The 18,400-nt window shown below is 43.9% G+C and overlaps 1 protein-coding gene across 1 annotated transcript in view; it reads left to right on the top strand.

Annotated features, from left to right (window-relative positions):
- The window catches only part of ptpro (protein tyrosine phosphatase receptor type O), a 52,803-nt gene extending 37,745 nt beyond the window's left edge, over positions 1-15,058 (top strand). Inside the window, exons 15-27 of the mRNA XM_036519992.1 lie at positions 1,067-1,187; positions 2,506-2,574; positions 4,317-4,400; positions 5,681-5,716; positions 6,655-6,736; positions 7,434-7,524; positions 8,602-8,678; positions 8,953-9,087; positions 9,860-9,982; positions 10,482-10,636; positions 11,919-12,054; positions 12,172-12,289; positions 12,850-15,058. Coding sequence (XP_036375885.1) covers positions 1,067-1,187; positions 2,506-2,574; positions 4,317-4,400; positions 5,681-5,716; positions 6,655-6,736; positions 7,434-7,524; positions 8,602-8,678; positions 8,953-9,087; positions 9,860-9,982; positions 10,482-10,636; positions 11,919-12,054; positions 12,172-12,276 — 1,214 coding nt within the window. The 3' untranslated portion in view covers positions 12,277-12,289; positions 12,850-15,058. The remainder of the gene's footprint in view (positions 1-1,066; positions 1,188-2,505; positions 2,575-4,316; positions 4,401-5,680; positions 5,717-6,654; positions 6,737-7,433; positions 7,525-8,601; positions 8,679-8,952; positions 9,088-9,859; positions 9,983-10,481; positions 10,637-11,918; positions 12,055-12,171; positions 12,290-12,849) is intronic.
- Positions 15,059-18,400: the final 3,342 nt, after the last annotated feature.

Raw genomic sequence — 18,400 nt, 5'->3', positions numbered from 1 at the left:
GACGTGGCGACTTTACATTACATTTTACATTTTGTCATTTAGCAGACTCTCTTATCCAGAGCAATTTATAAAGGGCAAGTGCAAAGTGCGTAAGAATAGTGGCATGGCAGAATGTACTTACAGAACAGCACTTGCCACATTCAAGCATGCATCAGCCCCAGTGATACAGAGCTGAGGTAACTAGTGCATACACGCTTTGATACATAAGCACAAGGCAAAATGCCCTGTAGTAGGATTATAACACACCTAAAAGAAAGTACATTTAACTATGAGGGTTGATAGCAAATGTAAAAAAAATGACAAGCTGATTTACGCTATGCTAGGCTATGCTCCAAACAAAAATAAACTCCATTTTATGCAACAGTAAGGATGGATGGAGATAGGCAAATTCAGATAAGGCTGTCACGGTTTACCAATACATGCTGCATTTCTAAATTGTGCTGCCCTCTATGTGGCGTTATTGCAGACATTGTAAGCCCAGCACTCAGCAGTCAGTGGGGTGGGTTGCAGAGGATTCAGATGTTCTGTCAGACGGCCTAAAAGATTATCTTCAGGAGAGTGTAGGACAAATTGTTCTATCCATGCTCATGATGCGAGCTGTAAATACGTGATCAAACTTCTATCACATTATCATTTCTCTCGGTGATTGATGCTGCTGTCTCTGGGGGATCTTTTTGTCTGCTTTAATGCTAAATCCCTGGCCATCTAGATGTGGTCTCAAATTATCTGGCACCAGTAAGCGTGCAGTGTAAAGATTTAACTGCAAAATAGCACTTCACAGCGGACAAGCGCTTTGGTCATTTTTTTTTTTTTCCACCAAGGAGTGAGTGAGTGATTTAGAGTTAGCTACTGTGAGTAAGATAAGACAAACCATGGAAGGAGTCCACAAAATGGAGAAGATCTGTTTGAATTGGTTCAAAATTCTTCTGATGACATTCACAGCAAACTAGTTATGTTACCCCCTGTAACTTGAAAATGAAAGTGAATCTAGGTGTGCCCGGCCCCGGTGTGCCCGGCCCAGGTGTGCCTGGCCCCCTTCTGACGTCTGCGCTCTGTGTTGATGCAGCACGGGAGATGAACCCCAGCGTGGCAGCCATCTCGGCTCTGGCCGTCCTCAGCTTCCTCCTCCTCAGCCTCCTCATCCTCATCTTCCTCGTGCTCCGCAAGAAGCACCTGCAGATGGCCAGGTAACTTCCCCCAGTGATAACAGTGTACAAACTTGGTTTGTAAATGCACTTCCATCAAGTTACCTGCCACCTTAATGGAGGAAAGAGCAGAGAGCAGCTGTCACCAAAGGGCTCTGGGTTCAAATCCCAGGAGGGTACCCTATTCTCACTGTCCTTGAAGGTGTACTGAACAAATATTTGTGTAATGCCAGGGTAGGCAACCCTTTCTCTTTGGAGTGATGCCCCTGGACCCGCTTTCTAGGTCTTTGAATAATAAAATAACCAGTGCAACAGGCGCATGGTCCCCTGCACAAATGCATCCTAATAGCCGATTCAGGTATGTAATCAAATTCAGATGGAACAAAATCCATAAGCATCTGAAGAGCACACCACAATCATTGGTGTGTGATCAAGTAACATTATTTTGTGTTGGAGTAAAAAGATAATTTGTATACCTGTGCATTTTAGCACTTTCTACATTGGTGGTCAGACTAGTCAAAGTTACCTTCATTATCATTTCTTAATTTTTTTTATTAATATTACTGATAGCTCAGCTCACTCAGGCTCAGCCTGCCACTGCCCCCCTGAACACTGCCTGCCCAATACAGTCAGCAGATGTGGTTTCCTAAGAAAAGGGGAAATGGAGGTTACTGTTCCTGAATGAAAGCTACAAGTTGTTGGTTTCATTTGCCATTCTGCAGCAGATTTCATCCATGGCATGCTTTTATCGGGTTTCTAAAGGCTCCTTGACTCTTGTTCTGGGTGGCCAGCAGTGATAGTGAGTGTCTGTTGGCATTTCATTCCTGTCAGACTTTTGCCCACCTGATTTCACCAAACATATGAAGTTACCTTCCCCTGTTGTGAGATAGTTAATGTGTCAGATAGACCTGAAAATGCAAAAGTTCTGAGGAAGTCCATGGAAAGAGTGGTGTTTTTTAGTGTGTAGAGTAGTGAGTTTTGATATCTTTTGTGTCCTTTTGCGCACTCTCATGCATTCCACACTACTCAGAGTAGCTGAGTACTACTGCTAATGAGGTGATAATGATGAAGGAGGAAAAAACAAACAGCATATTAAAGCTAGACCCACCTTCAGGCAAGCCGCAAAGCCCCAGAGTGTGTGTTCATACTTCTTCCTGTCTTTACTGCTAGCAGTGCCATGTCATTTGTGAGGGTTTGTTTCCTGAAATGTATCGCAGGCCATACCTCTGCTGGTAACATCATTCAGTAGGTTACAATGCAACCAAAGTGTATTCCAGCATGTGTAATTGTTGCCAGCAGTACCTCATACAAAGGTCCATTGTTCATGTGTTAACCGAGGTTTTTTATACTTTCTATTCAGGGAGTGCGGGGCCGGAACCTTTGTTAACTTTGCCTCGTTTGAGAGGGACGGAAAACTGCCATACAACTGGTAGGAAGTCATCTTGTTTTATGTAATTGTGTGAGACAAGCTAGCATTTTAACCTGGCAACGAGAACCTACAGTCAGGATCCAAACCTAGTGCCATTGTTGATTGGGGGAGAGTCCCTTAAATGAAAGGATTTCCCTTGAACTGGGCACCCTCAGTTGGCTTCACGTGGCAACCCCTAAAGTGACACTGGAGATTACAGTGGCATCTGATTCTGAGGCTGCCCTCATCATCTGAGACCTGAAAAGTCACATTTTGTGCAAGATTAGGGAGAGGGATTGGAAAGATTAGGGATTTGACAACACGTTGCTTGCATACTGCTTAAGCGTAGAAACTTGTCCTTAAGTGGCATGCATGAAGTAGAAGTACAAGAAGTACAGTGAAACTGTCTTGGGGCTGATTCTGCCCTCACCCATTGCATTTTGGATTTTTAAGAACAGTCTCAAGGAACTGGTATTTATTTTTCTTTATACAATTTTACTGTATTTGTGAAATTAATGAAAAGTCCATTTGGAGCTGAAAATTTTATAACTTCCTAAAGTTTGGTAGCTTAGACCAAACCAGGTTGTAGAAGGATTCACTTTCTTAATTAATGTAAAAATCAATCACAGTGCCACAGCATAAATCTAAAAGAGATGGTGCGGAAGTGATGAACAAGCCTCAACAGTATATATATCAGACAAGCTTGTCTTGTAACCAGTATCCTGATCAACGTGTACAGTCAGATGAATAATTTACATTTAATCTGCAAGTGTTTTATACAAACACATTCATTTTGGGGCTGTAGAAAGGATAAGAAAATACCAGCATTCAGTAAGAACCTTGTTTGAATCTCAGTAATCCAATCGGGTCATTACAAGGGATTAAAGGCAGCCAGTTGCGGCAGACATTTGAGGTTGTACTGATGGCAAATGAAAACTTGGACCGTACGATTTACTTAAAAATATAGGGGGTTCCTGTTGTACAAATGACCTTTTGCAATCTATTTTTGAACAGATTCCAAGTCTGAACAAGTTCCATATGGTCTTGTTTTGAGAGGTCTGCCTTGTATGTTTGCTGAATCCAACCAAATACTTCTCCTTGGTTTGGTTACTAAACGCATTTACTTTCAAAAAGGTTGTCATTTGAGTTTTCAATGAGTTAGTCACATTACAGAGATACATTAGGAAAATATAGTAATGTGATTAAAAAAAAAAAAAAAAAACAGCGGCTTTTTAAAATGACCCAGATTAACATGTGGCCTTGTTTAGTCACCAGTATATCTTCCATAGCGGTTAGGGTACTGCTTGTAGCAAGGGATTTAACATATGCAAATGAATTGCTAGAGAAAAAACTTAGCCCATCTGATTTCTATTAATCTTCCAGAAACAGGAAATAATTACAAACAAGGAGTACTTCACGCATCACCGCAAAATTAAATCACTCAATTAGGGGGGAGAGGGCCACTGGCTATCAGGATGGCTTCGAGTCAAAAAAAAAAAAAAACTGCCCACATTCACCGCCAGTAGATGAACCATGAACTCATTACAGAAAACTGACCTCAGTAAATAGGGTCTCTCGGACAGAGCTTCAAAGTTGCAACTCCGTTATTTTTTTTTTTTCCTGTGACGATTAAAAAGCTGCATGACAAATTAACGCCTAATGAACCACTAATTGAGTATTCTTAAGCACTGTCTGCCTCCGGCACTTACTAACCGAGCGCACTGTTTTGTCCCTATCTGTACCCCCGTTTTGGAACTCCTCAGGCGAAGAAGCCTCTTTGCCTTCCTTACACTTCTGCCATCCTGCCTATGGACTGACTATCTTTTGGCTTTTTATATTAATCCTTGGTAAGTAGCACTGACAGCAACCTGCTGCATCATTGGACATGTTAGGAAGGAAACAGCCTGCTGTTGTAACCATAGAAATAGAATCGCCGGAATGGTTCCGCTCGTTAAAAGCCAACTGCGATGCCTGCCAGAGCTGGCTGGCTGTATTTGGTCATGTCGGCTCAGAGTCTTTATTCAGTTTCAGATTTAACGCTGCTTCTATGATGGAAGTGGCAGTGATTCTAGGACTTCACAGATATCTCTGTGCTCCTCCAGGCGGGAAGCCTCATTTGAATGTAGCAGGGGAACCAATATCAGAAAGAATGCTGCAACCAGTCTAGTAATTCTATATCTTTGGTTATAACGGAGGAAGCAACGTATGAACACGCAAGCGAACTTGCAATGAGAAGTATCAACTAATGGCAAGATACTAATAAGAGCAAGGCTTTTGCTTTAATCCCCATGCGGCGCTTGCATGTGTGTGAAGCGTTTGAGAATGCACAGTGACATTGGGTTAGCGGTTCCTACCTCCGCCTTGAATAGGTGTGTTAAATATTCATACCCACTTTATTTGCTCTCTCCACCTAGTTTCCCATTACATGTAGATTCCGCAAATGTCATAATCTGAATTGATGGGATACACTATTAACAGGCAGTGAGGGTTTATCTCTGGGATAATAAAACCCAGGGAAAGTGTTTGGTTGGACTTACAGCATTTACAAATGAGCCTTATAAGGGCCGTTGACCTGACGTATGCTTGGTGTACCCAGCTAAACACTCTCCTTGGGTTTCTGTTCAAATACTCATTCACATGTTCCAGGAAAGTTTAAATGACTTTGCTACAGCTCAATGCATCTGTCAAAAGATCACAGCAACGTGAAGGTCTGCTTGTTTTTCAGACGACAGATCCAGGTGGCCTTTAAATTCATGCAGTTGCATTAAGTGATTAAATGATTGCGTTAAGAAGGCTGAGCCAGAGCTGATGTGCTTGTGTCCTCATTGTTCTGAGCACAGAATAGTTTCAGCCTGTGAATCACATTCCACATAACTACCGTGCAGAAGTTCTTAAGCACTGAAATAGCCTTCCTCGGCTGTTAATGCACACTGCCTTTCTTTCTGTAAGTGATTCTTAAGTGGATTTGAAGTCCATCTTCATTGTGTGTGTAATGGTAATGTTGAAATAGGATGCTGCCGTGGAATGGGATGACTTGATCAAGGTTCTTCCAGCTTGAAGTTTATTTGGCTGTGCTGCTCACCCTATACCAAACTGACTAAAGAATGCCTTTTTTTTTATTTGGTAGGAGCAAGACTGCTTTGAAGAAAAGGAAGCTAACAAGGTGTGTGTGCGCAAGCTTGCACTCCATTTGCAAATAACTTTACTTGCCATGTAGTATACAAAACACAAACAAGGTAGCACTGAAGGCAAACACATTCACAGTTGCCTTGGTAATATCACAAGCAGTGTTCTCACGCTGTAGCACAGCTGCAGAATAGCTGCTGGCTGGCCACTTGCAGAAGTGGTCAATATGCCACACTTTCAGCGCTATGCAACGCAGTGCAAAAAAAAAACAGCCATTTGAAGTTTGCAAGATGTTTGTGTCTAATTGGCCAGTTTTGGAAACTGAAAGTCACTGGATGAGCAGAGGTCATCACAGGTTATTGCTGGAGTCTGCCCTTCTGTGTGGAGTCACTTCCTGCTTATAGGAACAGTGGGCTTTGTTCATGAACACCAAACCACCAAAATGCCAGCTCAAAGAGCAAAGGCCAGTCAGGATGGTGGTTTTATGCTTGGCGGCAGTCCAATGAAGTGTAGTGTTCGTGAGCAAGTCTCATTCCTCTTCCTCTTAGCTCATTGTGATGTCATGGATATGACCTTATCAAAGAAGCATACAGAAGCCTAGTCATACCATTCAGAGTGATGTTTCATAAGTTTCAGATATCACGTTCATCTCTGTTTGGAATCCAGTCACATTTTGCCATTTTGATGTGAATCAACACGTTGGCTGTGTAAATCCACTTAATCGGTTCATTCACTGCATAAATCAATAAACAGCATTGATTCGATAATAAATTGAAACACACCGATGTAAAATTTTCAACATGCAAAAAGGATGGCAGGCAAATAATTGCTTCAGTGATGTAGAACTTTTTTTTCACCCATTTATGGTGGTTTCAGAGCCAGCTTACAGCTTTATCATAATGAGGCGAACCCGTGTAATGGTGCATTCTATAGACTTGTCAGATTCTGACAGTGTATCTTTCCTTGTGCCTCCAGCCCTGTCCAGTTAGATGACTTTGATGCCTACATCAAAGACATGAGCAAAGACTCTGCCTACAAATTCTCCCTGCAGTTTGAGGTAAGACTTTATCATGGGTTTTTCATGGCTTGGCAATGTACATGGAGCTGTCATGTCAGAAGCACTGAGTGTCAGCTCCCTTAGAAATCCACTTAAAGACTAACTGTTGCTGTGCTATGGTAATTGTTTGCTTTTCATCTAACCGAAAAGAAGAAGAAGAAAAAAAAAAAGCTTTACTTACTAAAATGTTCAAAGCTGTGAGAATTTGTTTAAAATAAATGGGACATTTCTCAATAGAAGGAAGGAGCTTCTGCTTATAATGGAAACTCTGAAGATCAAAATCCCACCAGTGTAATTCTCAGCAGACTGTATATATTTAGGTACCTTTTCAACTCCCCTATACCCACTTCCTGTTTTTCAAAGAGAACATAGCAAGCCTATTAAACGCTCATGAAAGTCAAATACATGACCTATTTAAGTTGTATTCTAACAAGCTATACAATGCTACTTCTCAGGTGAATTAATTACAGCATATTTGTGTAAAGGTTCCAGTTTCATTTTCATTTCTCCAAGGAGAGGTATCTTAACCTTTTCTTAGAGGAAGCAATGAACCTTGACCATAAAAAAACATAACTAAGTATTATGATGATAAATACATACACTCTGTATTTGCTTTACTTGCTGACACACTCTGGATTGAATGCCCTCACTTAAGCTGGCCCTCCACCTGGTTTCTACAACGTCTCTGTATTTCCAGGAGCTGAAGAGCGTGGGTCTAGACCTGTCCCACGATGCCGCCGACCTGCCCGTCAACCGAGTCAAGAACCGCTACACCAACATACTGCCCTGTGAGTGCCCAGCTCGCGCCAGGCTGTGCCAAGCGTCCTCCGGGAGAGTGCCTGCTATGTCGCACTGCAGTGATTATCATGATCGCAGTAGTCATGGATAGCACTAATACAGCACCTTTCGTGGATCTCAAACGCCTTTACAGTGAAGGGGGTGGAAGGGGGGGGGACTTACCTCATTCACATCCCAATATATAGCACCCACCTGGCAGCCATTTTGTGTCAGAACCATCACCACACATCCTCGTAGGTGTACAGGGATGGGTCTGTGTGGCCAGGTAATTGGGGGATACTGCACTGTCAGCATGTCAGCATGGCTGAGTGGTCCTGCTCGTGCTGCTGTTCCATTCTGAGCTCAGAAGTTGCCAGAATGTACAGTTGCTGAAAAAAATAACGTTACTATGGATGTCCAAGACTCTCAGGACAGTTCACGCACCTTATCTGCATGTCAGTGAATCACTGGATCATTTCCATCTTCTCACTGTTTTCATTGGGTTTCTGCTTTTTTTTTTTTTGGTCTTATATCTTACATCTCTCATCATCTCCCTCTCTCCCTCTGTTCTTTTTCTGCTTATATTTTTTTTTCCATGTGCAGGAGTTCCTAATGTAGTTCTCTTAGTTAATCTCAGTCATGATTTTTATGTTTTATTATAATTCTGACACTGTGCTTTGCACTGACCAGCAGTCTGTGTGGCAGTAACGTTTTATTGGCCGAGACTTTTTGATGAAACAGAAAATTCAAGCATCTGGTCAGTGCATGTTGTCAGTACTCTTGAGCAGTGTAATTGAGGTAACGTCACCTGTGAGGAATTGCCACTGCATCCCCAACATTATAGCACACGCAGAGCATGTAAGTGACAGGCAGAATACCAGTGGGTAGATGTAGATTGGAAAAAATCCATCTACGTCTTTCGACTTTATCAACAGCGATGGCCCATGCGGCATTATTTGCAAATGATTGATAGCATGCAGGAGTCTGTGCTGGATCGGCTCTGTACGGCTGGTGTATGGGGGCCTTACACTATTTGTCGGAATGCAGATCGGATGAGTGTTTCACCTTGCATCTCTCATTCTTCACAGACGACTTCAGCCGCGTGAAGCTGATCTCGATGCACAACGACGAAGGATCGGACTACATCAACGCTAATTACATTCCCGTAAGTCCTCCAGCTGTACCTCTCTGTTCATGGGTCCCGGTATCACGGCTATAGGAGCTGAGTCCTTCGCTCTATGAGTAGGGGTACTCATTCCTCCTATAATGACCACGTGTGTGCTCTTTTGGGCTCCGCCGCCTTTTCTTTGTCACTCAATTGGTCCTGTCATTCACCTGGTATGGAATTTTGACTTTAATGTTGTAAATAAAAACGACAGCTACCTGTCATTGTACCTGCCCCCTGTGTATTTCACCCAGCCTCTGCTCTGTCCGCGCAGGGATACAGATCTCCGCGCGAGTACATCGCCACCCAGGGCCCGCTCCCAGAAACCCGCAATGACTTCTGGAAGATGGTTCTGCAGCAGAAGTGCCGTGTCATCGTCATGCTCACGCAGTGTAACGAGCGCCGCAGGGTGGGTCTATCAGTCTGTCAGCCGGCCAATCACTCTGTCCGCGTATCCATCTGTCAAGCAGTCGATTGGCTAGACAGTCTGTCTATCAAATAGTCTGTGTGTCAGGATCTATTTGACACAGAGCTTTTTTTATTTGTGTCACAGGGCTCCTTGTGCTAGCTGTTTGTGTTTCAGATCAGTTGTAGTAGGTCAAACCTGCAATGCAGAAACTAAGACTCCTGTCTAAACTTGGCCTCAGGTTGTGTCTTCACAATTAGTTGTACAGGAAGTCTAATTTTACATGTTTACTGTTTTCTAATGAAACAATGTTTTGTTTGCAAATAAGCAGGAAATTTGTCCTGCATATTAAGCTTGTTTTACAAATCATAACACAAAAAAATTACCTGGTGGATGAAAACACCTATTCTGTTGCTCAGTGATGTGTGACAGTATATACTTTTGCTGTCAGGATCCATCAGCATTCCTGCTATTGTGGAACATGGACCATGAAACGCCAGTGAGCCTTCATATGAGAATGTCAGTTTGTTTGCAAATGTTAGACATTTCACTCTGACATACTCAGCAGTTTCACAGAGTGCTGAAGTCAGTGCTGGTATTTCACAGAAGGACAGTACATTGCAGTTAGGTTTGTATAGTGGCCTCATATGTGATTTCAGTATGGCAGTATTAGTTACATTATTGTAAGTGCTGCATATTGCATGTTTGATGCAAAGTTTATTGGAGCAAGATTGTTATTCAGAGTGTCAGCAAGGCTTGTGGGATGTGGTTGCAGGTGAAGTGTGATCACTACTGGCCGTTCACGGACGAGCCGGTGGCGTATGGCGAGATCACCGTGGAGATGCTCTCTGAGAAAGAGGCTCCAGAGTGGACAGTGAGGAACTTCAGACTGGGCTATGTGAGTGTCGGTCAAGTGAACGTTACGCTAACGTCATCACTCTTTCTGTGATCAAGCGGATGTTACATTAACATTATCACCTCTAAGGTAACCATCATCTGAGTGTCTGTCAAAAAGGTCATGGTGTTGATTTCGTACAGTATCCAGTATCAGTTGCAAGGATAAGTCTAAGTCTGGTTAACAGGGAAATGACATGGGACTTGGGTCATGACCTAATTCAGATACCCGTTCCACTATCTCTATATGCAGAGCTCATTAAATAATGTGTTTGGAGTAAGGACATGATTTACGGTGGTGGCATATATACATTTACTGATACATTACACTTATAATGGCTCAAAAGCTATTTACCCCACTGGAGTAAAATAAATGCCACCTGGTGGACACTGCAATGCGAGAACATGATGTTGTGCAGTTGGACTTGGTTTCCATGGTTGGAGGTGACAGTCGCAGGGTACAGCCGCCTCTGGTGGTGACACGGTTTATGATCGCCTGGCAGGCGGACGAGACGCAAGACGTCCTGCACCTGAACTACACGTCCTGGCCTGACCACGGCGTCCCCACGGTCAACGCCATCGAGAGCATCCTGCAGTTCGTGCAGATCGTCCGGCAGCAGGCGGCCAGGACGAAAGGGCCCGTCGTGGTCCACTGCAGGTAGGACGTGACGGAATACATCAATCAGGAAGGGGGGGCATATTCATGTGCTGTGTGAAAGAGCTCCTGTTTTCTGTACTTCTGCTGTGAGGATGAGTTCCATGTGTTAAAAATGCGAAGATCAGTAAATGCATGGTCACTTTGTTGTAGCATCGTAGATCTGTTGAGTTCTATAATGGCTATGCAGCCCACATAAAGGAGGACGGATATCACTCACTGTTGGTGTTTGGAGAATGCAATACTGTCATGCACCCTGGGCTATGCGCCCACACAAAGGGATCAAATACTCAAGGCGACGGGCGGTAAACGTGATGCTTTTCCTCATCCTGAAATGTTGAAGAGCTGCCTAGCAAAAAGTACATTAATGGTGCATTTACAGGATCAGATCTGGGTCAATTTCATCTTGATGTAGTGGGTGACATGAGGTACAGTAGGCGCACAGTTGCCCCACTGCAATCCACGGTGGCCCGCTGCCCGATATTGACCATGCCTTCCGTAACGCAAGAGCTTTTTGCCAAGGGGAAAAGATTTCAGTACTTCTAAAGCCTTAATTAAACTGAGCTAATGAGGCATATGTGTGTAAATCAAAGCCCTCGTACTGGCTCGGGTGTTGATTTGATGGGAAAAAGGCGGAGTCTTACAGAAGGGTTCATGTGTAGAAAGTGGAGCCAGTGCACTTTTGTGATTCTGCTGTGCTAATGTCGGATCCCTGGAATCCCTGACTGTGGGGTCGTGTTTTGCTGTTGCTATGATCAGTTAGGCAAGATCACATCTGAAATGCACACTAATCTCAGCTGTTGGAAACTGAGCAGGTACGTGAATGACTCCTTCCTGTCTGAACCTGTAAATGTGGAAAAACACTGCAGAAATATACTGCTACAGAAGCCCCTTCCTGTTTAAATCCCCGACTGAAATATCTTCAATGTAAAATAAAACCACTCATAACACTTTTTATTGCTCCGAAAACAAGCCTTTATAGGTTTTCATTTCTTGAGGGTCGGGGAATCGTTTTCCAGTTTCCTCCCTGGAGGCTCAGACTTTTATAGTTTTTCAGTTAAAACAGTGAAACGGCAAAAATGCCTCAGCAGTTTTATTTTGCTCTGTTCTTATCGATTGATAGATTGACGACCATCTTGATCCCGGAAGGTAATTACCTTCCTGATATTGAACAATGTTTTCCCCCAGTGCAGGGAATCTAACAAATACATTTTGATTGATTGGTTCATTGATTGATTGATTGACAGACCTTCCTTCCTGATATTGATGGGTGTTTTACCCACAGTGCGGGCGTCGGAAGGACAGGGACGTTCATCGCTCTGGACCGCCTGATGCAGCACATCGCCGAGCACGAATACGCCGACATCCTGGGGCTGGTGTCCGAGATGCGCTCGCACAGGCTGTCCATGGTGCAGACGGAGGTGAGGCCAGCTGAGCTCCCATGATGCACTTCTCCTGTGTTAACAGTCTGCCTAATTGACATCGGGCCAAATACAACACCCTAATGTGACGTTTGCACTGTCCCCCGTCATCCTTAGGAGCAGTATGTGTTCATCCACCAGTGCGTCCAGCTGATGTGGAGGAAGAAGAAGCAGCAGTCTGTCACCAGCGACGTCATCTACGAGAACGTCAGCAAGTCATAATCACGCGAGCAGCGTAAGCTCCGAATGTCAGGGGGCTAACGGTCGTTGTTTTAACCACCTCGAGTCTGTGTTCAGCTCTGATTCTCAGAGGTGTTGTCCTGTTCATGAATTTGACTGATCCCAAAACCTGTTTGTTGTAGGTGCTCAGTTATTGATGATTCATGTGTTATGTGCATCTGCAGTTCTTAATGACTCTGTTGAAGTCGCAAGTTGGCTTCATAAACACCACCTTTTTAAACTGAGCTTTTGGACCTGCCAGAGCCAAATGTCTGTGCTAAATATGGAAACTTCTACCGCAAATGCGCAGATGAAAGTTTTTAATCTGGCAGATTTAATTTATTAACAAGTCTTTTGAAAAGAAATGAGTTGACATTTAGTGAAAAAAAAAAAAAGACTCTCCCTGTTCATCCAGGATCAGAACTGAATAGCTTGGATGTTTCTGCAGCTTTGGCTTGTCTCAGATCAGCAGCCTGTCTCTGCAGTAAAAGGATGAACACAGGATTACAGCCTTGCTGGAAAGCGGTTGTGAGAGTGCATAACAGTTCTCTGTTTTTTCTTCCACTCCGACTGCAGGTCAAAAGTGATTCACCCGTCCTCCTTTGCTTCTGGCTTTTGTTCTCCGCCGAGAGATTCGTTCCATCATTGATACCAAAAAAAAAGTCAACAACACAGCATCAAAACAAAACGGGGAAAGGGAAAAAAAAAACACTTTTGTTCGAAAGGGTGGAAGAACGGGATGGAACCTTGCCTTAAAGAGTCTTCGCCGACTGACGGACCACATTCCCTGCGGGCCGGCCATTTCGCTCTCATCTCATCTCTCCCCCGGACCGAGCGGAGAGCTGCCTGAGAGGAACTGACATGGGGTAGCCACGGGAGCAGGGCTGTCTCCTCGGGCAGCGTCTCTATCTCCGACAAAAACGGCAACGAGTGACACGTCCAGCTCAGAACAGGAAGCCGTCCCTCTAGTGGCGCAACAGTGGAACTGCTGATTAGTCGGCGACAAAAAAATTGAATATTGTTAGTTTATGTTGATCTCAGGATTAGCCGAAACACAGCTAACAGGTATCCTTCCGTCCTTTATTTCCCCATCTTCTATCTGTGTTATCACCTTGCCGTGGTAAAAAAAGGAAACCCCAGCAAGTTTGAGGGAGTGTTACGTGTTAGCCGAGAGTAGTTGTTCACAGAGAGCTGACTGTTTTTTCCCCACTCATTGTAAGCCATTCACACAGTAGCTTTAGCGTTCACACATCTTTTAGCAGCCGCGGTGAGTCGTTACCCATAGTGCCACAGCAGCGTGAGCATCGTCAGTCAGGGAACGGCGCCAGCGATCGGAAATCTCACTGCCACCCCACCGTGGGTCATGTATCTAATCTGTGTATTACTATACTGTGCGAACAGCTTGAAAAGACTTCTTTTCCATGCATCGTGTGTACACTGTGGATCGTCTGGGCTTGAGAAAACACGGGAATGTTCCTGAAGAGGGGAAGCTCGGCGCCTCACGGCGAGCTGCCCGGGCGACCGCCGCACCGGCGTAGCGAACATGGCGGAAGTCTGCGGTTTATAGCTGCATCTGTTGAATTCCACAGGGAGTGTGCAGCACTTGAGCGAGCTTTGCCCTGAGGAACACATCATTACCGTGAATGGTGTGAATCACGTGGAGACGACGGACAGGAAAAGGAAGACAGGAAGTACAAGAGGGATGGAGTCAGCTGTATGTAATTTGCATATTATGAATATGCAGTTTAAGCACTTATGCCTCCTGTGTATGAAAACGTTGACCCTCCCTAAAAGGGAAGCTTCCATAATACTGCTGTAATACTACTGTACTGTAACAGGGCCTGTAGCAGGTCACCGGGGGTAAGGATCGGTTGTTTGCTGAGGGTTTAAAGTTTTTGGCTCCCTTCTGTATCACTGTATCTGCCTGGATTTTCACCATTCCTACAGTGTGTCTGTATTGGTGCTCTGCAGAAATAGAACCGGACTGCACTCCTATTGAAGCATATAGTTCAAACACAGAGCTGTCTTGATCAGAAAAATCCCTGTAATGATGTTTACAACAGATCTGTGTGGTAGGTTTTATATGTGTGTATATATATATAAATATAAAAGATGGGTCAAAGTTAGGCACCCAACTCTGAATCTTCACCTCTTCACCACTAGAGTAGAAGGTGCAAGTTAATTTTGGAGGAACTGCCAGTTTGGTCAGGAGGTGGTGAAGAAAAAATGAAGGAAATTTGTGTTGTACCAGTTAATGCCACCTTGAAACTAGAAAACAACACAATGTGGGTGTGTTTTGCAGTGTCACACAGGTCTGATATGCCTTACATGAACAGTTTCTTTCACAAATTCCTGATGCGAAGTATTGAGCTGCTTTGTCCTGGGTAACTGAGAGTGGGGCTGACTGAGTGTAATCTGAGCATCGAGCACGGCATGGAATGCAGCCGGGTGTAGAGAATCATTGTGTGTAGAGAATCATTGTCTCTGGCCCCCTTTTTTATCTCATATATGACTATTTAAGCAGAAAAAATCCAGACGAGGACCCCCCTCCCCCTGTGTATCCAGGAAGCACAGTGCCATTTTGATGAAGCGTCCGCCCCTCAGCCTGCCTGCGTCGAATCCCCTCTTGGCCGGAATGCTCTCTAGTGTGTTTCTCAGACCAGAAAGAATAACAGGTTGTCATGTATAGATAGGTGCACTTTTCACAGTTCTCTCTTGTTCAGCGTGTGTCCAGTCCAGACTGTTCCTAATTGGTGCCATTCGTGTGCATTTTTGTCACTTGCTAGAAAGATGACCTTGTGCTGCTGGCTCAGCAGGGCCAGGTCTTTGTCACAGTTTTAATGTGTGTGTTCCAAAAATAAAAGGTTTCAGTATCTATTGCTGTCCTCTAGGGTGCTTTCATTTCCAGGACTCAGAGTGGTAACGGGCGTTAGTGCAGTCTACTTACATTTACAAAACCTACATTTCTGTCACTTTTTTCCACATGGAGAACAGCGAAGCACCATTTGCATTTTCTTTTTCTGAGAAACCCCAGAGTAAAACCTGTAATTCCATAAAAAGATGCTAACTGTATTCTGTGTTTGCATATTATATAAAATAGCAGAACCATATAAAATAGTGAAGAGCAATTCCTTCTCAAATCTGCTATTTTGCACCATAAACTCTAAACATCTGTAAGAGAAAGAGACACCAAGATCACATAGCAAAGCTGAAAAAAATCTTGCTACATGAATAATGAGATGCGCGAAGCCACAAATGTATTTATAACTATACACCTTTGTCTGCTCGCTCTCTCTCTTGAACAGGGATTTCCGAAGTTCAGTCAATCCTCCTGGTGTGTGTACATTACACCAGATGTATCCACAGATGGACCCAAGTTTTAGCCGTCTTTGGCTGCTGCCAGACTTCAGCTGTGTCTGGACTAGTTTTGCTAAATGGGGTTTCCTACCTATAATAACATCGCCATGTATTTTTCTCATTTCTACAGTCACACTTTCACTAAGTGTCAGTCATTAGTCAACCCTTCGAGGCACAGTAGCATCACAGTACCAAAGTGTGCAGCCTGGTTGCAAGTCCTGCTCTGTTGGGGCTATATAGGTGAGACATTACCCAGCATCCTTTGCTGAAAGGAGCAACACATCTGTGCCACTGAAGGTGAGACTCATTCTCTCCAAAGCATTTTCAGACTTGGAGAAAGAAAGCTACACGAGTGAGTCCATCTTAACTAAAATTGTAAACCCACGCTAAGGAAGACTAACTGCATGAGTCATTTTTACCTGTGTCTTTAAACGAAGCTGGACAGTATTCACCACATTGTGTTTTTGTACGGCGGTCATATGGCAACACTAAGGAGACCTCAATCCCAGGTAAATGTGGGCCTGAAGTGGCAATGCTTTTTATTCTCACCCAATAACTTTGGAATGTGCCAACTTTCATTCATTGGTTTACTGTTTTACAATATGCTGCTGATAGAACAGATAATACTTCCCAATATCAGCTTGCTCATGGACAGCTGAAGGAAAGTGGAAAGAGGACATTGAAAATTAACCTCTACATCTGCCACATGGTGCCACAGTCGGCAGCTAAGAAGGTTCGGGTGAAATGAATATGCAATGACTTTAGCAAACTTACATTAATCAAAACTAAGGGAAGTAAACCTTCACAAATACTTAAGATGCAAGATAATATAATGCCTCCACTGGTTTTGTGTTACCATTTTGTACAGAAATGTACAGAAGTTATCAATTAAGGTTATACACTACAGGTTGAGTATGATCTGATTAACATGGATAAATATGATCTGCAGGTTAACAAGGGTGAGTATGATCTGGCTAAAGATTATTGCAATAAACAGGATTATGAACTGGCAAAGCCATGGAGAAGTGTCCCACTTTTCAAATCAGAAGAAAAGATAAAAATCAGAGATCAAGCGATTAAGAAATGTTCCGCTTTTAAGTTTCAGCAGTACTTGAGGTTTATTGTTGCAATATATGAACCAAGAGCGGACAGAGACACCCAAGCCTGGATCGACACAAAATAGATAAGAACCTGGAGGGGGCCCCAGTGAGCAGGAGTTTTGGGACAATAACGCCAGACAGTTCTCCACAGCCTGCTGACCAGTCATGTGCAACAACATGTTTAATACAGGAGCAGTATGTGATTTGCATTTTGTGGCTTGGCCTATATTTTGCCCTGTAAAGTTAATATTTGGATCAGTAGTCAAGACAACCCAAAGAAGGATTTTTGGTAAATACTGCCCTCTGCTGTTTGGATACCGCTATTGTGTTGCTGTAGAAAAAAAATGAAGATGATGGATTTTCTCTGCCCTCTTGTGGTCACATTCTTTAATTTCTGCGCTGGAGTGAAAAGAACGGTGAATTACTGCAAGAAGCCTATAAACTGGATGGCCTTAAACTGCACTCTGGTGGCGGTTTGGTGGTAGTGCAATTTTATTTTCAAAACTGCCTCCATGTCAAATCCTGACAAAATTACTACACCACACTGCAGTCATCAGTCCTTCTGACAATAGCTTTCTGTTACTAAAAAAAAAAAAAATGTATTCTTGTTGGTCAGCATCAACAATATCCTATCTACTTTAATATCTACTCTATCTGCTGACTGGTGAATCACACTGCCTGAAAACTTCTTTTGATAGCCAAAGCCTCCCAAACAAAACGGAGAAGGGACTGACCTGGTTGAGTGAGGTAACCAGAAGCAACATTCATTTTGTATTTCAGTGGCTGGCTAGATTGAATTAAGGTTGATACAAACACACTAGACAACTTTCCCTTCACCCTGCAAAATTTCATTTTCCACATACATTCCAGCTCACCACTGCTCTGAAGCCAGCTGACCCAGTCACAGGCGATTGTTGATGATTGGTGATTGGCTATTGGACATCTTCAAGTTTGATGACCAAAGCACAGCAAGTGTGTCCTGGCGGTTGGGGTGGAGGGCTAAGATGTGTGGAGCCACGCTGACTGGGAGTTTGTCGCACGCGCCGCGTGCCGCTGGTTGTCGGCGGAGCAACAAACAACTAAACTAATATAGAAGTCGAGTTGGGCACCTAGAAACGAACAGGGAGCCTGGTTTATGCCACAGGAAAGCAGTCTTGTACTCAACTCGACTTTTTGGGGCGCTGACTCATCAGTCTGTGTTTCAGTGGCATAACATGAAAAGGTCACACCACCCATGCAACATGGCACCGCCACACCAACCAGCACGCGGCGCGTGCGACAAAGTCCCAGTCAGCGTGGCTCCACACATCCCGCTTTCTGCTCGCTTTCGCTTTCGCTTTTCATTTTGGCCCCACATGCAATGCGTAGCGTGCCGCGCAGCAAAACCCCAGCCGGCCGGCGCGGCCCGCTTCATAACCCCCTGCTTCCGCCTCTCCGAAACCTCTGGGGGGGGGGAGGTGTATTAAACAGCATCCAGTGACCAAGTGCGTAGAGAGTACCTGGAGAGTACGCGGTGGTGAACTTATTATTATGCGCAGGCCCAGAGAGGATTGTGGGTAATTTATCACAGCACATCAAACCGTCATAGTGATCCAGGTAACAGTTTCACGGCAAATTTTTTTATTATTTTATTTATTTTTTTTTTTTAAATGAAACAATTAACTTATGAA

The sequence above is a fragment of the Megalops cyprinoides genome, chromosome 25, assembly GCF_013368585.1.
Source record: "Megalops cyprinoides isolate fMegCyp1 chromosome 25, fMegCyp1.pri, whole genome shotgun sequence".
In the NCBI taxonomy this organism is placed as follows: Eukaryota; Metazoa; Chordata; class Actinopteri; order Elopiformes; family Megalopidae; genus Megalops; species Megalops cyprinoides.
Note: the sequence above shows the minus strand (reverse complement) of the source record. Positions and strands in the feature narration are given on the sequence as shown.